The sequence below is a fragment of the Leishmania major genome, chromosome 9, assembly GCF_000002725.2.
Source record: "Leishmania major strain Friedlin complete genome, chromosome 9".
NCBI classification, from domain to species: Eukaryota; Euglenozoa; class Kinetoplastea; order Trypanosomatida; family Trypanosomatidae; genus Leishmania; species Leishmania major.
In genome coordinates, this window is record NC_007250.2 from 420,001 (window position 1) to 442,200 (window position 22,200).

General features: G+C 60.3%; 8 protein-coding genes across 8 annotated transcripts; all 8 read right to left on the reverse strand.

The window, feature by feature from the left end:
* Positions 1-123: 123 nt before the first annotated feature.
* On the reverse strand, positions 124-1,917 carry LMJF_09_1020 (conserved hypothetical protein; the record flags this gene model as incomplete). The annotated part of the gene is made up of 1 exon (XM_001681224.1): positions 124-1,917. The coding sequence occupies one exon, from the start codon at positions 1,915-1,917 to the stop codon at positions 124-126; it is 1,794 nt and encodes a 597-aa protein (XP_001681276.1).
* Positions 1,918-3,073: 1,156 nt separating this feature from the next.
* Positions 3,074-4,015, reverse strand: LMJF_09_1030 (conserved hypothetical protein; the record flags this gene model as incomplete). Its single annotated transcript, XM_001681225.1, has 1 exon — positions 3,074-4,015. The coding sequence occupies one exon, from the start codon at positions 4,013-4,015 to the stop codon at positions 3,074-3,076; it is 942 nt and encodes a 313-aa protein (XP_001681277.1).
* A 1,950-nt stretch (positions 4,016-5,965) lies between these two features.
* On the reverse strand, positions 5,966-8,023 carry LMJF_09_1040 (putative phospholipid:diacylglycerol acyltransferase; the record flags this gene model as incomplete). Its single annotated transcript, XM_001681226.1, has 1 exon — positions 5,966-8,023. The coding sequence occupies one exon, from the start codon at positions 8,021-8,023 to the stop codon at positions 5,966-5,968; it is 2,058 nt and encodes a 685-aa protein (XP_001681278.1).
* A 3,068-nt stretch (positions 8,024-11,091) lies between these two features.
* LMJF_09_1050 (conserved hypothetical protein) lies at positions 11,092-11,835 on the reverse strand (the record flags this gene model as incomplete). The annotated part of the gene is made up of 1 exon (XM_001681227.1): positions 11,092-11,835. One exon carries the CDS (start codon positions 11,833-11,835, stop codon positions 11,092-11,094), a length of 744 nt encoding a protein of 247 aa, XP_001681279.1.
* Positions 11,836-13,089: 1,254 nt separating this feature from the next.
* On the reverse strand, positions 13,090-13,881 carry LMJF_09_1060 (putative DNA-directed RNA polymerase III subunit; the record flags this gene model as incomplete). Its single annotated transcript, XM_001681228.1, has 1 exon — positions 13,090-13,881. The coding sequence occupies one exon, from the start codon at positions 13,879-13,881 to the stop codon at positions 13,090-13,092; it is 792 nt and encodes a 263-aa protein (XP_001681280.1).
* Positions 13,882-15,602: 1,721 nt separating this feature from the next.
* Positions 15,603-17,042, reverse strand: LMJF_09_1070 (putative eukaryotic translation initiation factor 2 subunit; the record flags this gene model as incomplete). The annotated part of the gene is made up of 1 exon (XM_001681229.1): positions 15,603-17,042. The coding sequence occupies one exon, from the start codon at positions 17,040-17,042 to the stop codon at positions 15,603-15,605; it is 1,440 nt and encodes a 479-aa protein (XP_001681281.1).
* Positions 17,043-18,045: 1,003 nt separating this feature from the next.
* LMJF_09_1090 (putative translation initiation factor EIF-2B gamma subunit) lies at positions 18,046-19,851 on the reverse strand (the record flags this gene model as incomplete). Its single annotated transcript, XM_001681230.1, has 1 exon — positions 18,046-19,851. The coding sequence occupies one exon, from the start codon at positions 19,849-19,851 to the stop codon at positions 18,046-18,048; it is 1,806 nt and encodes a 601-aa protein (XP_001681282.1).
* A 1,310-nt stretch (positions 19,852-21,161) lies between these two features.
* Positions 21,162-21,929, reverse strand: LMJF_09_1100 (conserved hypothetical protein; the record flags this gene model as incomplete). The annotated part of the gene is made up of 1 exon (XM_001681231.1): positions 21,162-21,929. One exon carries the CDS (start codon positions 21,927-21,929, stop codon positions 21,162-21,164), a length of 768 nt encoding a protein of 255 aa, XP_001681283.1.
* Positions 21,930-22,200: the final 271 nt, after the last annotated feature.

The following is a 22,200-nucleotide window of genomic DNA, read 5'->3' on the forward strand; positions in this document are numbered from 1 at the left end:
TCGAGATCGCCAGCAGGCAGAGCTGGCGAAGAAGGCAAGAGAGTTAACACAGAGAGTGCGAGAACGACACATTACAGTGTTTCGTCGCGTGCCCCACTATGGGTGGCGCTCCTCTCCGCCCCTTCACGCGCGCTGGCCATTCACGTCGTTCCTGTTGACATCGCCGTCGCGCGTCAAGCTCTCCAGCTCGGCTACAGCCTTGCGCAGCAACTGCAGCTGCGCCATCGGGATATGTCGGCGCAGACGCAGCTGATAGTAATTCGCAAACTCCGGCTCGTTTGGCCAGAACACGTACCAGCTGCGCTTCGGCTCGCGCAGGCGCTTGTACCGGTTCACGCCGTTGAGCTGCAGCATGCACTCCACCGTGAAGGTGACGCCGAGGACAAAAGACGCACACCCCATGACGATGAACACGACACCGAGCACGATGTTGCGGCCGCCAACCCAGTTGGCGTTCTGCAGCACCACGCTCTTGCGGCCACGGAAGCTCACCACGTCGTAGAACTCGCTGATTTCCACCAGATACGTGCCGGGGTAGAGGGGCATGTTGATAATGCGGTACAGCTTGCGGAAGTTGGAGGTGAGGGATGCTCGCAACCACACATGCAGGTCATAGTCGGACGGGTCCGGTAGCGCGTGCCCCGGCTCATGCAGGTACCAGCCGTTGCGCAGGTACTCGTTAGTCGTCGGGTACGGGTAGTACAGCGACCACCAGTCCTCGCGCAGCGTTATGTTGTGGAATCGAACCTCCCTGTCCGCCTTCCAGGTGATGCCCATCTTGGAACAGTGGTTCTTCGTCACGCTGCCGTGGAGGGGCTCGCCTCGCAGCCCAAAATCAGTGCCGTTGCAGATCAGCGTCATCGGCGTCGTGCTGTCCACGCCGCCGTGAAGCACCGGTATGCCACTGGTGTTCGCTTGCAGCACCTCCGCCGGCGTCAGCTTGCGGTAGAGAATGAACGTGTCGTTAAACTTGGACCACGGCGCGATGCCGCAGGGGTTGTAGGTAAAGTAGCTGGCCGGCCGCGTCACTTGCGCCCCGGTCGCGTCGGTGATGGTGATGGGTGTATCGCCCTCGTCACTGCGGAAGCCAGGGTACGTGTATGGCTGGCACAAGTACGGTTTCTTGATCGTCGACTTGCCCCTCAGCTGCGAGTTGGAGCGGCCGTTGTGGAAGTCGCGGTGGTTTTGGTGCATGTTGGCGATCTTATAGTACATGTACACCGGTGCCTTCATGTGGTGGCTGATGTTGATCTCCAGCCACGTCCGCGTGCCCTGCGCGTGAGTCACGCCGTCCGCCGTAAACTGCAGGATGCGATGGTTGATGTTCACGCTCGAGTTCGACGGCACGTACTGGTACTGGTGGATGTGGCTGTATTCCTGCTCAACGATGTGGTATTCACGACCCTTCACCAGCACCAACGTCCCCAAAATCAGGAAGGGCACCATCAACACGTAGAAGATGGGTACGAGGATGAAGGGCGGGGGGTAGTTGAAGACGCCGGGCAGCGTCTGCTGCGAAAGCGGGTTGCCGCCGTAGACGGTGCGCCCGTACTCGTGCACGAAATCCGGGACGAGTTTCTTTTGCAGCCACAGCTTTGCTCGGGTACTGCGGCTCTTCGGGGCCTCTGCCGAGACGGCCGCAGCGTTACCTGCGCCACGGACGCCACCGCCAGAGCCCTGCACGCGGCAGCGCTCGTCGTCGCTGTCGGCGTAGGAAGACGACGTCCTCGATGATGAGCTGTTCGCGGAGGAGGACTCTGCGGACGGCGGTACCTGAGAGGACGTGGTCAGCGGCGGCGACGCACCTCGTTGCGGCCACCTTGAAGACGACATTGAAACGGAGAAGGCGGGCGCACCGCCACCGCTGGCAGGCTGTGGCGCGACTGTGGCCGAGTTGCTGCGGGGAAGCATTGACATACGAAGCGGAAGGAACAGACTAAGGGAACGTGTGCGCGTCTGAGAGAGAACCTCGGCCCGCTGTCGGCCCCCCTCCTCCTCCTCCTCCCCTGTGATAACACACAGGCACGAATAAAAGGCAGGAGACACGCTTGCCTCACGGAAAGCCTACACACAAACGCGGAGCAGCAGTGCAGGGGTTGGGCACACAACCACAGCAGCCACTGACACAGAGATACACCAGCGCGACAGAGGGCTGGTGTCTAATAGAGAAAGGCAGTGAAGCCGAGCAGAGATGAAAGTAAGCGGAAGAGGGGTATGAGGAAGCACCGTGGTAAGCTCACGTGCACGCAGAGGACACTGACGGAGACGGAAAGCCAGCTGTGGCTGACTGGTGGCGACTGCTGATGCTGGGTGCGGTGAGATACCTACGTAGGGGACCGCCCGTACAGTGGATATAGCGAAGTGGAGGGGGGGGTAGGGTTGTGTAAGAGAGAGAGAGATGTGATGAGGGGAGGGGAGTGCCTGCGAAGACGCTGCCAAAGAACAGGGGAGAGGGCAATGAAGGCGTCGAAGAGATGAGGTGCGGCTTTGCAAGGAGTTGATGGGTGACCCGTGCCGTGATGCAGCGCCGCAGCTCATACCACGCGTACAGGCGCCCCACCCTCTGCGGCTCCAACGGTCCTTCTCGCGTGCACCTGCGCGAGTTTGTCTCCGCTGCAATGCTTGAAAGCGAGCGGGGAGATAGACGGAAAGAGAGAGGGAGGGCACTGTGCCTTCTTGACACATGTGTGTGTGTGGTGTGTGCGTGGGGAGGGGGTCATCAAAGGCGAGCTGCATGAGACGATGGAGGTCGGGCAAGTGAGGCGGAGGAGACGAGACGGGTTTTGGTTCCGTGAGTGTGCGCCCTTGACAGGCCAGCTCACCATCCACGCCACCATCAAGATACCGCAACGAGCACCCGGCCCAAGGCCACGTGGCAGCGTGTGCATGTATCTTGCGTCGTTGTCTGTGCCGCTACGGGCTTCGCTCATTGTTTCGCTTTTATCGAGTGTGTCGACAACGTTGTTACTCGATGTATGTGTGTGTGTGGGGGGAGGGAGTGAGAGAGGGAGGGAGGCGAGAGAGTCTCCACCTGTGTCAGTCTATTTGCGGGTGTGCGTAAAGGGAAGTACGGTCAAGCGCCCGCTTCGCGCGAGGCGGATGTGATGGCGCTGCCGTTCAGCTCGGGTGCATACATACATGCAAAACCGCGTGCTTGCAGGTCAGTGAGAGCCGTGATGCGTCCGCGTTCCTTTGCGACGGCCAGCGCAAGCCCCTGTTGCAGTGTTTGTTGCTGCGCCATGGCAGTAGCGAGGAGAGTCTCAAGCGTCTTTACATTGCGTGCGAAGGCACTGGACTCGTTGCACGCAGCTACCGCGGAGGATCGGCGCGATATGGTCGAGGAAGGCGCTGCCGCGGGTGCTGGCCGCCGCAGTCGTGCGTTGTGCACCGTCAAGCAGTGCCGTTTCTCTTGCATGAGGGCCTCGTAACGTCGACGAAGCTCATCGTTTGCCCTGTCCAGCTCTCGCAGCTGACGTATAATCCTCTCCGTCTCCTGCTTCCTCGGCGAGCTGCTTGGCTGCGGCTCCGGCACTGCTCCATCCCTCTCCGCTTGTTTTGTCGGTGCCGTAGCGGGCGGCTGTTGGGGCTTCTCACGCCACACATCGAGGAGTGCGTGCACGTGCTCCAGCTGCTGTTTTGAGGCCTCCATCTTTTCGGCCAGAGCGCGGCGCTCCTGCTGCACCACTCGCAGCCGCGTGGCGCACGCATCGTAGAGCGCGGCATCTTGCCGCGACAGCAGCGCCTCCGCGTCGGCGTGCGATGAGGAAGTCGGCCCGTGTTGGTGAGCGCGAAAGCCGGCGCGGCGGCCGCCGTGAAGAGCGTCGACAAGGCGCGACCGCTCCATGCCGTATGGGTTGCGCAGCAGCACTGGCTGCGGTGACGCGAAGGGCGCCGTCTTGTGCGCTCTTCGGCCTCGCGCAGACGTTAGGGGACGCTGCGCTGGCGCACTGCTGCTCGTGTGGACTGCGCGAGAGGGACTTGCTATCGGCCTCGCCACGGTATCCGCAGTGCCCATGAGGGCAGCTGCAGCTCCAGCACCACCGGCTGCATCCGCCGCACGAGCCAGGGTCAGCGACACATGTGGTGCAGGTCTGCGTGCCGCCAGTGGGCCCTGTGCCGACAGTGGTGGCGTCGGTGTCGTTGAGATCATGAGAAGAGGGTTTTGTGGTGGCGCGGACGGCGAGACAGAGGCTATGGCGGATGCCTCTGTTCTATTCTCTTCTACAAGAGGTGCGTGTGAGGGTGTGTGCTGCATCTGCGGTGCTGCTTCATTGGCGCTGCAGTCAGCGGAGTGGATGAGGGGGTGGGGTGAATTATGACCGTCGCCTGGCGGTGCGCACACCAGATTTTCGGACATCAAACACTTCGGTCGTTCTCACACACTTCATCTGCGCACACGCACAACGCAAAACAACAGCAAAAGAGGGAGATGGGGATAGGGAAGCGGAGCGATGGGGCGGAGGAGGTGACGGTAGTGGAGGGACGCAGCCCCCGCCCCCCGCCCCCCTTCCTCCTTCTTTACTAAGGCACTAACACACACACACACACACACACACACCTGCACGCGTTGAGTGCCATCCACAGCGATGACAAGGGGAAGGGGCGTTAGCTGCAGCGCGTGCAGCAGCGCTACCATCTACCACTCTCGCCCTCCCGCACGCAGTACACAGACCGCATCACCACCCTTGATCATGCGCGGAAGAAGACGCAGGCATGGCACGGCAGCGGGGCACCTGCGCTTCGGGCGTGGGCCCCTGCGTGGACACCGGTGAACGCCTTGCTGCGGCTGTTCCGCACTCTTGTTCCCTCACCTCGCCCCCTTTATGGGCGTGTGCCTGTGTGTGGGATCTGTGACCTCTGCATCCCGCTCTCAAGGAGTCGCGGTTGAGAGACATGGTTTGAAGACACAGACGATGCAAAAATAAAAAACTTGTCCACATCCGCCCCAGCATAAGAGGGGGCCGGGATAGTGCCGCTACGCCCCACACGCACATGCATGCGTACACCCCCACGTCGTGGACGGGAGCCGCCAGGAGGCAGTAGAGGAGACGCATCCCACATGAGGGCACGAAAAGCACTTCTGCAAGGAGAAGAGGGAGGGAGGCGTGTATGCCGTCTGCCACTGCCTTCATTTCTCAGCCCTCGAGTATGAGTCTAACGCCACTCCGCACACCCCCCCTCACCCACCCATCCTTCCACGGCCCTGCCACCAGGCCCCATCCGCGTGGTGCGAAGCAAACCGCAGGCACACACGTGTGTTACAGCAAGTGCCCCGACTCAGCGACCTGTGCACCGTCTCTGCCTCAAGCTCTCCTCCCCCACCCCACACAGCCGCTCCCCACACCATGCCGGTCGCCACCCCTGGTGCATCCCCCCTCCCCCTCTCCCTCGGGGCAGCACACGCAGGCTCCTCCCCACACATCAGTGGGCTGTGCGAGGGCCCGGCGAGGCATACGCTCGAGTCGCCCTGACACGTGTTGCCCATCGTATGGATGGCACACACGTGTTCGCTGCCGTCGGTCGCCCGGACGCACCGCCATCCCGCGGCCGGACCCTGTCGCCGCCACAGGTGGGTTCTGCATTGGCACGGATAGAAGAGGGCTGCTTGGCTTCCCTAACAGAGAGATTGGGGGAGGGGGTTGCACGGGGTCCTGAGACACCACGCGCTGAGGTGTGTGTGTGTGTGTGTGTGTGTGCTGTCTTGCCATCAGAGGGGGAGACGTCATCAGGGGCACCACAAAAAAAAAAAATAATGTTGAGAAGGCGGTGGGATGTGTGCGTCCACCTCCCTCCAAGTGCGAAGCGGAATCCACCTCTCCGGACACCGCCCAGACGAGGCCAACGTCTGCGTGCCTCGCTGATTCGACATGACCGATGCCTGACGTCCTTCTCTCGAGCAGCCCTCGCTGTGCGTCTCTTCCCGTTCGATCCCCACCTTTCCGGTCGCCCATGGAAAGAGCTCGACCTACCGTCGTTGCCACGACGACTTCGAAGTGCCACTCCACACAGATTCGTCGTCATCCTCGTAGCCTTCGATAGGTTTGATCGGCTTGTTCTTCTTGCGCAGGCAGCTGCGCAGGTTGCTGCGGATAATGAAGTCCACGTCGGAGTAGATGCGGTCGTGCACACGGCGCTGCAGCGTAGAGGTCTCGCCGGTGTCCGCGTTTGTGTAGCTGAACTCGTCAGTCTCAGGCTTCTCGACACCCTCCTCGTCGATGCCGCTGGCGATCTTCAAGATTATCTCGAGCATCTCGTAGTTGCCAAGAATGTCGACATGCTTGGCACTCAGTTTACCACCGCGTAGTTTCAAGGACGAGGCACCACTGACGCTGTGGTTGAACTCCCGCGTCACGACGCGTCCCACATTGCGTCCCCACCCGTTCACGGCGCGACACATGTACGCGAGCGACATGAGCGGCACCGTATCATCGCCGTCCGACATGCGCACGCCATGTGAAGTGTTGTTGTTAAAGACGGAGCTGTTGCCTACGTACGGGGTTTCGGTGTTCGCCTCGTCTGGGTTCCACATGAGATAGTAACCTGCCTCCGCTGGCAAGCCGACGCCGTACAGGCACACCACCGTTGTGTGTGGTGCCTGCGGCAGTGAGGGCAACTCGTCGATGGTCTCCAAGAAGGAGTCGATCTGACGAACGCAGTCCTCGTGGCCGGAGCGCTGGCATCCACCGCGGATTAGTTCCGCCGTGCCGCGAGTGCCGAGAGCGGTGCCGTTAGGCAGCACCGTGAGCCCCGGCCACGCCTCCTCGCAACCACGCGGCAGCATCGACACCAGGCAGCTCCACGACCGCGACAAGCCATAGCGGGCCTCCTGGCTGATAAAGGTGTCCAACATTTTCCTGGCCGCCCACTGAATGTTGAGCGTGTCCCTTGCGTCGCCGAGCAGCAGCGCTGAGGCAGCCTTGCCGACGCCCATTGCAACGCCGCCTACGTTCACGTAGTAGGCAACGTGGCGGTCCATAAAGCCGCCCTCGCGCTGCTCTGCCCACCGGAAGAAGGCCAGAGCGACGGTCGCGCCGTAGCTGTGCGAGATTACCACCGCCCGCTTCCGGTTCCTCCGGCACAGAAAGTGCAGGCTGTTGCGCACCTGGTAAAAGAACCCGTCGCGCTCGTGCGCCTTATCAGGGGAGAGGCGCCAGTCGTATGTCACGACCGCCATGCTTTGCGGGTCGTAACCGATGTCCGCGAGGTTGATGAGCACCTTCGCCCACACCCAGTAGCCAGGGACAAAGTAGTCCACCGAGGCGAAGCCAGAGTCGGCGCGCACCTTCGTGTCGTTGCGGTCCATCCCGGTTTTCTTGTTCATGCTGAACATGTCCAGCCAGCACTGCGGGTCGGACAGGATGAGGTAGATCATCTGCGGTCCAAACATGCGCTGCCGAAACCCCGAGAAGAAGGACTTCTGCCGCGCACATGGCAGAGAGGTTTCCCACACCTCAAGCGCGCCGGTGATGAAGCCCGGCATAATGACGACGGGGTGCCGCCGCGGCAAGTATGTGTCGCCCCTGTTGTACTTCTTGAAGAAAGTGAGTCCCGGTCGCGCGTCCTCATCGACCGTGAAGGAGCCGGCGACGTCCTCCATCACGCCTTCTGGCGCAATCACAAACATGAACACTGCGAGAATCAGCACAAGATGCACCCGCCTGCGTGTCAGAAAGTCGACTACATCGAAGAGGTTGTGCTTCACCCAGCTGGGGAGCGGCAGACGCTCGATCATCCGTGCTGTGCGTCGCTGCGAGTCGGTGACCTTTGCCGGGTCCGTCGGACTTGCGAATGCGCTGTCGAAGTCCACGAACTCCTCCCGGCCAAACATGAAGGAGCGCAGGCGCATCCAGCGGCTCTGCGGCTGGCCGCTCACAGACAACCCCTTGCGCTGCCCGCGGTGATGATGTTGCCCACCCGCGACGGAAGGCGCGTGCCGTCGTGCTGCAGACACCTTCGGGTTCGACGGTGATACCTCCACGGGCGGCGGGCGATGCATCGCGTTGATGCTTGTTTCGATATGCATGAGAGCCGCCGACTGCACCGCCGGCGCGCCGCGGCGCGCCGGCGTGGCAGCAACCACGCCCTCCGATGACCTGCCGTCGGTTTCTGCACGCTGGCCCTGCAAGGTGCCGCGATAACGCACTTGGCCTTTTCGAGGGCTCGAGGCCGCGCTACCGGCGGCCGACGGCGCAGCGTGCGCCACTCTGTTGCCGTTGCCTGTGGTGTCCTTCATCTTGTCAAGCGGTGGACCTCACTAGAGGCGCGCGCACCGGGCGGAGTGGTGCAGCGGTGCGATACACAAACGAAAAAAAAGTCCGCCCTCCCTCCCCTGACGACGACAGCAACGAAATACTGAAACAAACACGCGCGTGCGTGTGTGTGTGTGTGCGGGTGGGGAGGGATTCTACCGTGACGGCCGCTGCATCACACAGCACCGCCGCACAAAGACACGGAGAGATACGTATATATATATATATATATATATATATCTATATACATGTGCGTGTATGGATGTCGAGTCGCTCCCCTCCTCAAAGACGGTAAGAGCAGGTAGCAGCAATAATCGGGCGAAGAAGAGAGAGAGAGAGAGGCGCGCACAGACACACAGGCAGACACAAAGATTAGAATATGACGTCCTGTGCAATGCAACGCAGAGATGTGTATGCGCGTAGCCGTAGCGGCCGTGATGGAGTTGGGGATGGGGTGGGCCTGGGGACAGCAGTGATGGATGTTCAACGTATATCGTTGTCAGAGACGGAGGGAAAGGAGGGAGGCGTGAGGTTTCGAGCAGCTACCGGGTGCGAAAGCTTGAAGCGCGCAAAGTCACGGAGAGAGAACCACAGAGGCATGAGGGAAGGGGCGGAGACAACAACGAAAAAGTGATGCCACTGCCTCAATGCGCAGGCGGGCTTGCTCCTAGAGAGAAAGTCGTGTCACTACGTGTGAGAACGCTGATAAGGATGACGATGACGAGTGCGGTGGGCGGAGGACGGAAGTCGTGATAGGAGCAGGTGTGCCTGGAGGAAAGGGGCATAGCGAAGAGCAAGCGTAATCCTTTCTTAGTGGGCGCGTGCAGCTTGACTGCTACTGCTTGCCACCTCGGTGAGTAGGTGGTTTTCTCAAGGATTTTCACTCTACTTTGGTGCGCGCCTATTCAACCTTTTGTTCTCCCCGTTCATTCAACGATGTGCTGGGTCTGCTGGAGATGGCACTGAGTATAGGAATGAACACGTGATTGGGTGTGTGTGTGTGTGTGTGAGTGTGCGCCAGAGGGAGAGCTAGAAGCCAAGGAGGAGCCATTGCCAACCTTGTGCGAAGGGCCCAAAGGCTCTTGTGACGACACACGCGCGCGATACAGCCGAAGCGCATGCCCTCACCGTGATACACGCAGTTGTGAGAGGTGGACAAGGCGGGTGTGAGAGAAATCGAAGATACGCGTGCACCACCCAGCCGTTGCTTCTTTTTTTTCTCTCTCTCTCTCTCTCCCACGGCACCCCCATGCAATCACGCACATGCAAGCACATGCACGGATGTTCGTGTTTGTGTGTTGCCCCCCTTTTTTGTCTTCAGTCACCCAACATGGGAGTTTCCCCCCAAAGAAGGAAAGGAAAAAACGAGTCGCTGTCGAAGATAAAGAACATGTACTCCCCCTCCTCAGGCGCACGCAGACATGCACCGCAGCCCCCCGAGAATGCATCGACAGTTTCAAGCCTGCTTCTCTCTACTCCCCGTTTTCGTTTCGTTCTCCCGGCCAAGCGTTGCATCACCGCGCCCGCACGCCGCCGCCGATCCACACACGCCCGCACGCCACATCGCACGACCCACGAGCACGAAGAGCATCCACAACAAGTAGGAGAGACGTGCGCGTGGGTGCGCGTTACCTTCTAGAGAAACCAGAAAAAACACAAGCCATCAAGAGAAGAACAATGAAAAGCATATACGTGATGCCCTCCAAAAAAGAGGGGAGGGAGGCACACCCACACCCACATCCGCACTCTCACTCGCACTCACAGCGCTGCCCCGCCCATCCGAAAACAACGTTCTTCGTCTGCCACTGCCTTCATTTCTCAGCCCTCGAGTATGAGTCTAACGCCACTCCGCACACCCCCCCTCACCCACCCATCCTTCCACGGCCCTGCCACCAGGCCCCATCCGCGTGGTGCGAAGCAAACCGCAGGCACACACGTGTGTTACAGCAAGTGCCCCGACTCAGCGACCTGTGCACCGTCTCTGCCTCAAGCTCTCCTCCCCCACCCCACACAGCCGCTCCCCACACCATGCCGGTCGCCACCCCTGGTGCATCCCCCCTCCCCCTCTCCCTCGGGGCAGCACACGCAGGCTCCTCCCCACACATCAGTGGGCTGTGCGAGGGCCCGGCGAGGCATACGCTCGAGTCGCCCTGACACGTGTTGCCCATCGTATGGATGGCACACACGTGTTCGCTGCCGTCGGTCGCCCCGACGCACCGCCATCCCGCGGCCGGACCCTGTCGCCGCCACAGGTGGGTTCTGCATTGGCACGGATAGAAGAGGGCTGCTTGGCTTCCCTAACAGAGAGATTGGGGGAGGGGGTTGCACGGGGTCCTGAGACACCACGCGCTGAGAGGTGTGTGTGTGTGTGCCCCATCAAAGAGATACGAAAACGCTGAGAAGTACCGTGACTCTGACTCTGTTGCCGGCATCCTCCGCGCTTGTCACCGAAGAAGAAAGGGAGGGGGTGCGCCCACGTGTGTGCCTGCGCCAAAAAAAAAATTCAGGGCGAGCGCTAGCGAGATGGCCAGCGGCATGACCGCGGCCGGAGACGCCTCGGCGACGAGGAGACTGATCACTGGTATACGATGTCTACTGTTCACCCTTTGAGCTGCGCCGCTCGCTGCTTCTCGATCCGCTCCCGGAGTCGGATTGGGAGGGGGGAAGGGGATGCAGAGAGAGGAAGGGTGCGGGGCGGACGGCACGGGAGGAGACAATGACCGCAGAGGAACAGAGAGAGAGAGAGAGAGAGAGGCGACCATCATTGCACCTGCGTGCCACTTCCTTCCACAGTCAACGTTGCCATAGTTGCTGTCGTTCCGCAATCGCCGACAGACGACATCTATTCCGCAATCTCCTCCACATCATCGCCGTCGCCACCGCGCATCACCCACATTGCGAAGACGACGACGACGACCGCGGCGATCACTATGCGAAGAACCTGCATACGATTGCCGCGCACGGCCAGCTGGCCGCCGCTAACATTCCGGCGGCGCTTCTCGTTGAGCGTGTTCTGCTCCATCTGCTCTGCCGTCATACTCTTTCGGCCAGACGAGCTCTTCTCACCAGCGGCGTCCCTACCACGAAAAACCGCATCGCCGCCTGCAGCAACGCCACCGCCGCCGGCCGCCTTGCCAGCCGCCTTGCCGGCGGCTCCGTCCTTGCTATCACCGGCGTCGAGGAGCACGCGGCACAAGATGTACTTCTGGACCACCGACGAGGCATTAGCGTCTTTCTTCTTCTGAATCAAGCTCGCCAAGTTGGCCCCGTGCGCCTCAATGACGTCCTGCTCCTCCAGCACGGCACACTCCACGCGGAAGGTGTCCTTGGTGTAGCGCGCGCCTACTGGCAGCCCCTCCGCAAAGGTCTTTTGATTCAGAAAGATCGTGATCTTCGCCGACGAGTTTCCCTTCACAACGCCCTTCGAGTGCTTGAGGTAGTACCGCAGTGGCGCGGTGGTGCGGACGCGGTAGATGATTGCCTCATACCCGACGTTCGTGAGCTCGAAGGTGCAGTCCTCGTTGGCATGCAGCACCAACTCGAACTTCTCCGGGTTCACGATGATGTTGGGGGCTCTAACGTCCATTTTTAGATTTCTGTGCTCGGTTCTTCTCTTCGGGGCTCCGTCGCAACACCAAGGGACATGCACACCGCGTCTTTGCGTCTTCCTCCCTCCTGCCGCCTCACTTTTTCTCTTTTGGGGTGGGGGTGGGAGCGTTGCTTCCCCGTGTTATCTTTTGCCGGCGCCGCTGCTGAGGTACGCACACACACACATACACACACACACAGACACCCCCCCACACACGAAAAAACGCAGATTATAAAGGTATATATATATATATATATATATGTATGTATATATATGTGTGGGGTGTGCGCTCGCGATCACGTCTGCGTGCCGTGCCTTGCACGCGCAGCGGCAGTGGTAGAGACACAGCGCTGATGAGGGAGCACCTGAACGCGCCCTGATCGGGGAAGGATGCCACGAGCGTGCACGCACAGACAGACACACAACCGAACACACAATAGCGAACGAAACCAAAGAAATCGAAATCGATAAGACACAGAGCCAACAGCAACAAGACAGAGAGAGATTGGGGATTGCTATGCGCTTGTATAGGTTGTAGACGTGAATGGCGTGCACTGGAGGAGGAGGATTGGGGGCGGTTGGGGGAGAGAGGATGGGTAGTGTTGCGGGGATGCTGCTTGTGTGTCTGTGCATGCACGAGGGAGAAAGATGCGCAAGCGCACGCATGCACACGCACACCTGTGTGTGTGTGTGTGTGTGTGTGTTTGTCTGTGTCCATGTGTACTGGAAAGGGAGTTCTACGTGACCTGCGCTGCAGTAGCTGCAAGGAGAGGTAACGCAGAGGCAAGGCCTTGCTGCAGCGTCTAATGTGCCAGTCCATCCTTATTCTCTTCCCACCCCCTCACTCGTCGGCTTGGCGCCAACGTTATCCCACTGTAAGGGCAGAGAAACGAAGGATGGGAAGAGTCACATGGTGACGCCACTGCCGCCTACGAGATGATCGGCACAGTTGCCCGTGCCCCATCGGCTGAACGTATGTGTATGTGTGTGCATGAGAGGAAGCGAGGCTACCTCAGCGTTTTCTTGCCCCTCACCATACTCCTGATGCGGACTGAGGAGAGGCAGACGGACGGAGCGCGAAGAACGGAAGAAGAAGGCACGCGCAACAGTGGCGGGGATGGGGGTGGGGCTCCGCAGCAGGTCATTCCACAACCTACTTTTTCATCCATCGCAAAGACACAAAGGCATGAAGGAGGTGCGCGGACACACACACACACACAGTGCCAACAGACACTTTCTGGCTCTCTCCGCTCACGCATCATCGTCTTTTTCGAACCATGACATGGGCCCAAGAGCATCGCCGACGAAGCTGCCGCGCAGCTCCATAATGGGAATGGCGCCGCCGTCCCCGCCACTGGCGCCGTCGGCGTCTTCCGCTGCTGATACAGTTTCTTCCGATTGCACCGTGCACGACGCCACCTTCACAATCACTTCAGCACCCACCATGTAGGCGTTGTACGGCGCTGCGGCTGCGGCGGTCGTAGATGAGAGCGCGCTTGAGGCCAATGCGTCACTGCCATACCCGTCGCCGTCCTTGCCGTTGCCTTGCCCCATCGCTGCCACCGCTGGGCCTGCGTCGAGCTCCGCACTGTGTTCGCCGCCCTCTTGGTCCTCCGTGTCCAGCGGGAGGTACCAGAATCCCTGTGCGGCGCTGAAGCGTGAACCAGGCACTAGCATCTCCGCCGGCACCAGGAACGGAATGGCCACAAACAGATCCATCGTCAAGTACACACCAACGGCTGTCTGATAAGCGATGCGGGCCTTGAGGCGCGTGCCTGGGTTCGGCGCGAACACGCACACACCAAAGGTCACTGTAAGCCACGCCGATGCTGCCGCGCCGCGCACGGAGCTGGCCGAGTACTCCATCACTTCCGTGATGGCCACGCAGAGACCCCGAGATGGGATGACGCGGCCAACGTAACGCTCTGTGAGGCGGTGCAGCAGGATGTCGCGCAAGGTGAGCGAGTAGCATTCGTTGTCACCGTCGCTGCTGACCGCGGCGGTCGCCGTCGCAGCGGACGAGGGGCCACAAGTGGTGGTCATCGCGGCTGCACCACCACTACCAGCGCACTCGTTTGTGCAGTGGCGGGGGAAGTAGACGGCCTCGATGGCCACCGTGTCGTAGAGTATGTACGAAGAAAACATGGCTAATCGGTGCGACTAACAGTGCGGTTAGAGCTGCCAAAGACCACCACACACAGAGAGAGAGAGAGAGAAATGAAGGTTATGTAAGATAATGTACTCTTAAATTGCGCGTGTGCGTCATGCCGGTGTGTGCACTGCCTGTGTTCGCCGTGCTCCTCGTTGGTTACAGTGCTCCGCAAAAGGAAGAGCAGAGATGATGAAACTACGAGGAGGGTATGTGTGAGGTGCCCTGGCTGGGCACTGAAGCTGTCGACCCTCTGTCACGCGCGCGTGCGTCTATAAAAGGGCACTAGAGGTGTAAGAAAGATCAAGGAGAGGTTACGGTTCACGAGGGAAGGGGGAGGAAGTACGGAAGAGCGAGTAAAATGGCTCATAATGTTGTACACCCATGCGTGCACGCGCGCGCTGTGCCTGACAACAGGTTGTGACCCACGTGTCTGTCTGTGTGTGTGCTGCGCTGGAAGCACACACACACACACATGCACGTGCGTGCAAGCGCCTCTTCCTCCCTTCACTAGCTTCCTCACTTTACCTTTCGTTCTCTCACTTGTGTACTTGAAGACATCACTTGTTAGAACTTGATTAGCCTCTGCACTTCTGCTTAGAATGAGTGCCCAATAGCCATCACACACACACACACACGTTAAGGGGCGGGGTCGAGAGCGCCAGCACACAGACGCAGCACACAGGTAAGAAGCGCTTCGAGAGGAGGAGGGGAGGCGTCAGAGACGTATTGCACGCACGCTTGCGTGCCGCGCCGTCTTCCATCCACGCCGCCCCTCGTCATTATACTCTGTTTCTCCGTACATGCATGGGCAGGTGTTAGATGTACCAGTGCTGCATCCTCCACCCCTCAGCACAGCCCGCAGCTCCGCCGCATCGCTGCCCCTCTTCGTATGCACCTCAGAAAACATGGAGCCAAACAACAACACACGCCTTACGCACCGCAGCTGCTTCAGCGACCCATCATCGACACATACACACGCACACACCCACACCCACCCACCCACATACACATACACACACATACACATACTCAGACACAGACACACGTGCAAAGACAACAATGCACGCCGACTTGATTAGTTCAGCAGCGCACTTCATTTTTCCTTCCTTCCTTTGTTCCCTTTTACTTTTTTCTCCTAATCAAGAAGTCAAACCTGTGGTAGCGGCGGCATGGGTGGCTGTGATGTGGAAGGCATGGGAGATACACACACACACACACACATCATACACACCGCAGGCCCTTGCTTACGCTCAGCTCGGGAGCATGGGGTATGCGTGCTTGTGCGTCTCTGTGTGTATGTGCGCCGATGTATGCCCCTCTTCCTTTTTCCCGCCCTGCTGCCCCATCTCAATGGCTTCGTTGATGTATACATATATATATATATATATGTATATATAGATAGATAGTACGTTGTCGTGTTTCGTCGGCTCTCCTGCCGCCATGCCATACGGCACGTGGCATCAGCTCCTTTTCAACTGCCTCCCCCCACCCCCACCCCACCGCGTCGCCGCATCGCCCGCCCTGTACGACCCCGAGCGCCGAAAACAGAAACCGGGGGCGCAGTTCCACTGCCCTCTTCTCCCCAGTGCGTACAGCGTTAGGTGCAAACTTCTTAGCTGCTCTGCTTCATGGGCACACCACGCCGGATCGTGCCCCAGCCGATCAGACGGAAGGTCTTGTCCACCATACGCGAGATCGCCACCTGCTCACCCGTGGAGCAGCACACCGGCGTCACCAGCTCCAGCTTCGCGATCTCGGGGTCCTGCGTGATATTAAGCACCGTTGCACCAGCCGTGAGGGTGCCTACGTTGATCTGCAGGGACTCCAGAACGTTCAGCTTCTGCACGCGCTTCGCTGTGGACTTGCCATCCTTCGACTTGGCACCAACCATCTCCGAGAACAGATAGTACTGCACCTCAATCTCGCAGTAGACCTCCGGCAGCGTGCCCTCCTCTCCCAGCATGTTGCCCACCATCTTGTCTTGACGCGTCAGGGTCGGGTCGAGGGTCGTGCCGACGGCGATGAGGCCGCCAGGAATGGCGTACTGCAGTACGTTATTCTCCGCCTTGAGAGTAACCGTGCGCGTTTTCAGCGGGCTGTAGGTGAAGCGGCTGCCCTGCTCGTTGGAGCTGCGTGAGCGCACCAGGCCGGGGCGGATCTCCACCACCTGCCCCACCTTGATGACACCCTGCGTGACTGTGCCACCAGCCACCCCACCCTTCAGACTCTCAATGTCGCCCTCACCTGGCTTGTTAATGTCAAACGAGCGCACGACCGTCATGCGTACTGGCGCCTTCAGTTGGCGCACCGGCATCGGGATGTGGAGGAGGTACTCTAGGAGGTAGTCCACGTTGCGCTTCAGCTGCGCCGAGATCGGCACAATCGGCACATTCAAGGCGATGTTGTCGAGGTAGGCGCGCACATGGCGGTACTGGTCGTGTGCCTTCACCTCACCGACAAGGTCGATCTTGTTCTGCAGGACCACGAGGTGGCGCAGCTTCATGATCTCGACAGCCTTTAGGTGCTCCAGCGTCTGCGGCTGTGGGAACGACTCGTTGGCGGCGATGAGCAGCAGCGCGGCGTCCATGATGGCGGCGCCGTTCAGCATGGTTGCCATCAGCACGTCGTGGCCGGGGCAGTCGACAAAGGAGAAGTGACGCTTCAGCGTCATGGTCTCCCCGCAGTTTGGGCACGGCGTGCTGTCCGGCTGCGAGGACGGGTAGGTCTGGTAGCAGGTGGGGCGCGGGCAGGTCTCACACTGGTACACCTTGGCGTTGGCGTAGCCGAGGTGGATGGTGATGTTCATGACAGCCTCGCGGTGGAACTTTTGCGTCTTGACACCGCTGAGCGCCTTGACCACGGTGGACTTACCGTGGGCGACGTGACCGATGGTGCCGACATTGATGGTGGCCTGGCGCGACATGACCTCGAAGGTGTCGACGTTGAGCTCATCGAGGTCGATCTTGCTGAAGTCCTGCTTGGCGAGCCCCTGGTCTGTGTCGATGACCTTCTCGTCATCGAGGGTGAAGTCCGCAATATCCTCCTCGGCCATGGCGATGACTCGAGAGAGTGTGGTGGTGTTGAAGTGTGTGTGTGTGTGTGTGTGCGCGTGCAAGAGAAGGTACTCCTGCTACGTACGGCGGAGAAGTCGTAACGGGCCCACGCACACAAATGGAGAAACGAATAACAACAGGCCGGGGAATCTGTGCGCACATCGGCCGGCAGGGGCATACACAGACACACACGCACGCACGCCCACGTGTGTTCGCGTGCGCGGAGTCGAGGGGGAGAGAGGAGGAGGGAGGGGGGGGGCGATAAGAGGGGAGGAGGTGACCCACACACACACAAGAAATGACGACAGGGAGGGGCGCAGCATCACCTTCATGGATCGGTGGGCGACGGGATGAAGGAGCGTAGGCGCGAGCTGCGACGAGTGGGGATGGATGGGACTTGCAGCGTCGCCGCCGCCACGTACACCGACGCAATGCGTATAGAGGTCGTTGCATGTTGTTCTCCGCACGGTTGTGCGGCACACAAAACCAGCGCGTGATCTCGTCCACGCAGCGCAACGGGGAGAGGCGAAAGAGAAGGGAGGGGAAGAAGCGGGGCCACGACACAGAGAAACAGATGGGATGGAAACAGACGCAAGCCCGCACAGTCAGATCGCATATGCGTGTGCGGCTGCGCAGGACAGAGCTGTGCGGAGCAAGCGAGTGTCGTCGAGAGTGTTTCTCTTGCCCATCGTGCGTCGTCGTCGTTATGGTGAGAGGAGCGTTCGAATAAGAGGGATGCGGAGGTATAAGACGGGAGAAAGCGAGCACCGTGGAGCAGTCAGTGGACCATCGCGCAGCAGGTCATCGACACAGAGGCATACAACGGGTACTATCCCTTCTGCGACTCTGCACGCGCGATTTGCCACGTTGCCGCCGCAGCGTCGACCTCCCCCCATTCCTCGTCTTCTTCCTGCCGCGGCGGCGGCAGCGGCCCGAACACAGAGCTTGCCGTCAGCATCCCACACGACGTCTCTCCGCGTGCGCCATCCTCCAATGGCACCGTCACTGCCGGTCCTCCGGCAGGAACTTCACGGGCACGCCTTTGAGTATCGTGCCCCACCCAATCACGCGAACCTTGCGATCCACGTACCGGGCTAGCACAATGCGCTGGTGTGGAGGATCGGCGGAGAGGGGGCTCTCCAGCCGGCAGATGGCCCGCCCAGCATGCTGTGACGTCCGTAGCACCGTCGCTGCCGTCGTCAGCGTCCCCACGCTCAGGATGATGCTCTCCTCCTCTCGCAGCGGCGCGACGCGGCGGTGCAGAGAGGAAACCACACGGTCTGGATGGACCCGATATGAGTTGGCACCGCCGTTGAAGCCACGATCCTTGTCGCGGTGTGACGTGGTGCGTCCAGGACGCGGTGCGGCGAGGCCGATAATCTCGCGCAGGAGGAAGAACTGAATGACGACCTCTTGGTACACCTGCATGCCTGTGTGACACTCCACCGCGGCTGCAGCCGGAGCAGGGGACGGGCAGGGGAGGACGGCGCCGGATGGCGTCCACGTTGCGTCGCTTGTGGTGGTGGTCACCGGCGTCGTTGACGCGGAGGCAGCTTCTGCCACCGCTGGTGGACTGTCGCACCTCCGTGGCCTGCACCCCATTCGACGCGACCGCCACACGGGACCGCGACTCACCACTCGCACCACATGCCCTCGCAACTTGTTTTGCCGCGTCAGGGATGGGTCGAGCGTCGTGCCAATCGCGATGAGGCCGCCTGGCACGGCGAACTGCAACTCGTTCTTCTCCGCCTGGAGTCGCACAACGGTGGTGCGCAGTGGGACGGCGTACAGCTCGCCAGGCGGTGGGGAGGCGACGTAGGCCAACTCTCGACCCGACAAGACATCCGCCCGCCTCGGCAGTACACCGTCGCGCCGCCGGAGCACCAGCAGCCCAGGGATGATTTCAATTTCGTCTCCGACGCACAAGACACCGGCCGCGACAGTGCCACCGATGACACCGCCCTTGAGCGCCTTCGCACCGTCGCCAGCCGGGCCAGGCAGTGACACATCGAAGGAACGTAGCACGTTCATGTACTGCGCGTGGTGCAGCTGCCGCCGTGGGAGAGGGATGTGCACGAGGTAGTCCAGCAAGAAGCTGATGTTCGCGTGCTGCTGTGCGCAAATGGGAATCACCGGTGCCTTGGCGTACGCTGTCTTGGTGGCGAGGTAGTGGTGAATAATGCTGTACTGCGCCGCCGCGCGCTCCTTGCTAACCAGATCCACCTTGTTCTGCAGCACGATGAGCGACAAGACACCGATCATCTCCGCCGCGGCGAGGTGCTCCAGCGTCTGCGGCTGTGGGAACGACTCGTTGGCGGCGATGAGCAGCAGCGCGGCGTCCATGATGGCGGCGCCGTTCAGCATGGTTGCCATCAGCACGTCGTGGCCGGGGCAGTCGACAAAGGAGAAGTGACGCTTCAGCGTCATGGTCTCCCCGCAGTTTGGGCACGGCGTGCTGTCCGGCTGCGAGGACGGGTAGGTCTGGTAGCAGGTGGGGCGCGGGCAGGTCTCACACTGGTACACCTTGGCGTTGGCGTAGCCGAGGTGGATGGTGATGTTCATGACAGCCTCGCGGTGGAACTTTTGCGTCTTGACACCGCTGAGCGCCTTGACCACGGTGGACTTACCGTGGGCGACGTGACCGATGGTGCCGACATTGATGGTGGCCTGGCGCGACATGACCTCGAAGGTGTCGACGTTGAGCTCATCGAGGTCGATCTTGCTGAAGTCCTGCTTGGCGAGCCCCTGGTCTGTGTCGATGACCTTCTCGTCATCGAGGGTGAAGTCCGCAATATCCTCCTCGGCCATGGCGATGACTCGAGAGAGTGTGGTGGTGTTGAAGTGTGTGTGTGTGTGTGTGTGCGCGTGCAAGAGAAGGTACTCCTGCTACGTACGGCGGAGAAGTCGTAACGGGCCCACGCACACAAATGGAGAAACGAATAACAACAGGCCGGGGAATCTGTGCGCACATCGGCCGGCAGGGGCACACACAGACACACACGCACGCACGCCCACGTGTGTTCGCGTGCGCGGAGTCGAGGGGGAGAGAGGAGGAGGGAGGGGGGGGCGATAAGAGGGGAGGAGGTGACCCACACACACACAAGAAATGACGACAGGGAGGGGCGCAGCATCACCTTCATGGATCGGTGGGCGACGGGATGAAGGAGCGTAGGCGCGAGCTGCGACGAGTGGGGATGGATGGGACTTGCAGCGTCGCCGCCGCCACGTACACCGACGCAATGCGTATAGAGGTCGTTGCATGTTGTTCTCCGCACGGTTGTGCGGCACACAAAACCAGCGCGTGATCTCGTCCACGCAGCGCAACGGGGAGAGGCGAAAGAGAAGGGAGGGGAAGAAGCGGGGCGGTGGGAAATCAAGGCAGGTGACAAGGCGATGGCATCTAAAGAACCACTGCCAACCGCTACTTCCCTTTCATCCCGCTTGAGTTGGCCATGAACGTGCAAACACGAGCGAAACAGAGAACACAACGCCACGAGCACACGAAAAGGAGGTGCGGCGTTGGTGGTGGTGGTGGAAAGAGTGATGGTGGCGCATGCACACCGGGAGAACACTCCTCCTCCACACACACACACACACATACACACACACACGTACCCCCGTGCACACAACGATACCGATGCGATGAAGAAGTACAAGAAGGGCGGGGGAGGGGCGGGAAAGCAACCGAGCGTTGGTTCAAGAGAGAGAGATCTAATCTGTTGTTGTATATCTCTCTACGTATGCCTCTACACACGCATGCATACGTAGAGGCTAACGAGTCAGCTGTTCACGGCGATGGCGGAAGCCGTGCGTGTCAGTGGGTGCGCGTCCAACCCCTCCTTTCCAGTGAAGGAGAAGCTGTGGAGACCAGAACGGGAGAGAGTGCGAAGGTAGGGAGGAGGGGGGGGCGCGGCTGCGCGGTGGCGGCTTCATGAATGTTCTTCGCAAGCAACAGCTGAACGTTCTGTCGCAGTGAGGCGAGCGGGAGACGAGCTGCGTGTGGTCTGTGGAGAGGAGGTTGGGGGAATGGAGACGAAGCAGGTTGTCAGCTGCGCCCATGCTCACGCCTCACCTCGGCATGTGTGTACTCCACCCTTTTACGAGTGCGCCATGCCCGTCTACTTGTCTACTTCGTTCTTCAGCAGCGTCATGATCACAGACAAGAAGGTGTACACGCACTGCCGGATAGGGATGTCCACGCTCGGCGTGCCATCTGCCGACACCACCACCGATGACGACCTCTCCGGCTCGTACGCTGCCACCTGCGCCTGAAGTCGGTCAATGTCGTCCTTCAGCTTGCGCTTCCGATCTGCCGGGCGCAGTGCCGGATCGTTTAACTTCTCCATGATGCGCTGAATGGAGACGAGGAAGGAGTTGGGCATCCTCAAGGCGAGTGTCACCAAGTCTAAGGACTCTTTCATCTGGGTTTGCTGCCGCGCCGTGTTGGAGGCGCTCTGCATAAGCACCCTCTCACGCTTCGTGGCCTCCTCGAGCTTCTCCTTAGTGGCGTCAGAGTCCCTCTTGAGCTGATCAAACGCGTGCTGCAGGTCGGTGAACGCCGTCTTGTAGTTGAGCACCTTTCCTGTCGATGTGGTTGCCTCGCTCGTCGCCAGACCCAGCTGACTACGCAGCTCGGAGACCTCGTCGGCGAGACTTGCCCGCGCCGCCTCGGCATTGCTGAGGCGCACCTGCTGCTTGTCGAGTTCGTGCTGCAGTGTCGTGATGGTCTGGAGCATCTGCTCGTTCTCCTTGATGAGGGCGATAGTGGCTTCGTCAAGCTCGATGTTTGGCAACGGGCTACCAGACGGGCTACGGGTGTGGACAGCAGCCCTCCCGCCCTTGCCTGGCGCCGTTGCCATTGCCGTGTTAGTCGGCATTGTTGCCATGGGCGAGGACTCACGCTGCGCCGTGGCGGGGTTTGCACTGCTACCGTCACAGTTGCCACTAGTGGCACCAACACCCTTCATTTCCGTGCGAATGCGTGTGTGTGTGTGCGTCGATGAAGTTATCGATATGCGCGCACGAGAGGGGCTGATCGAGTAGGTCGGGGAGGAGGAGGAGGAGGAGGAGGAGGCAGTTCTTTGCGTATCCGCGTGTGTTGGTGGGTGTCACGTAGAGTCTGAGCGGGTGCTGTGGTGGCTAATAGTGGAGGATAGA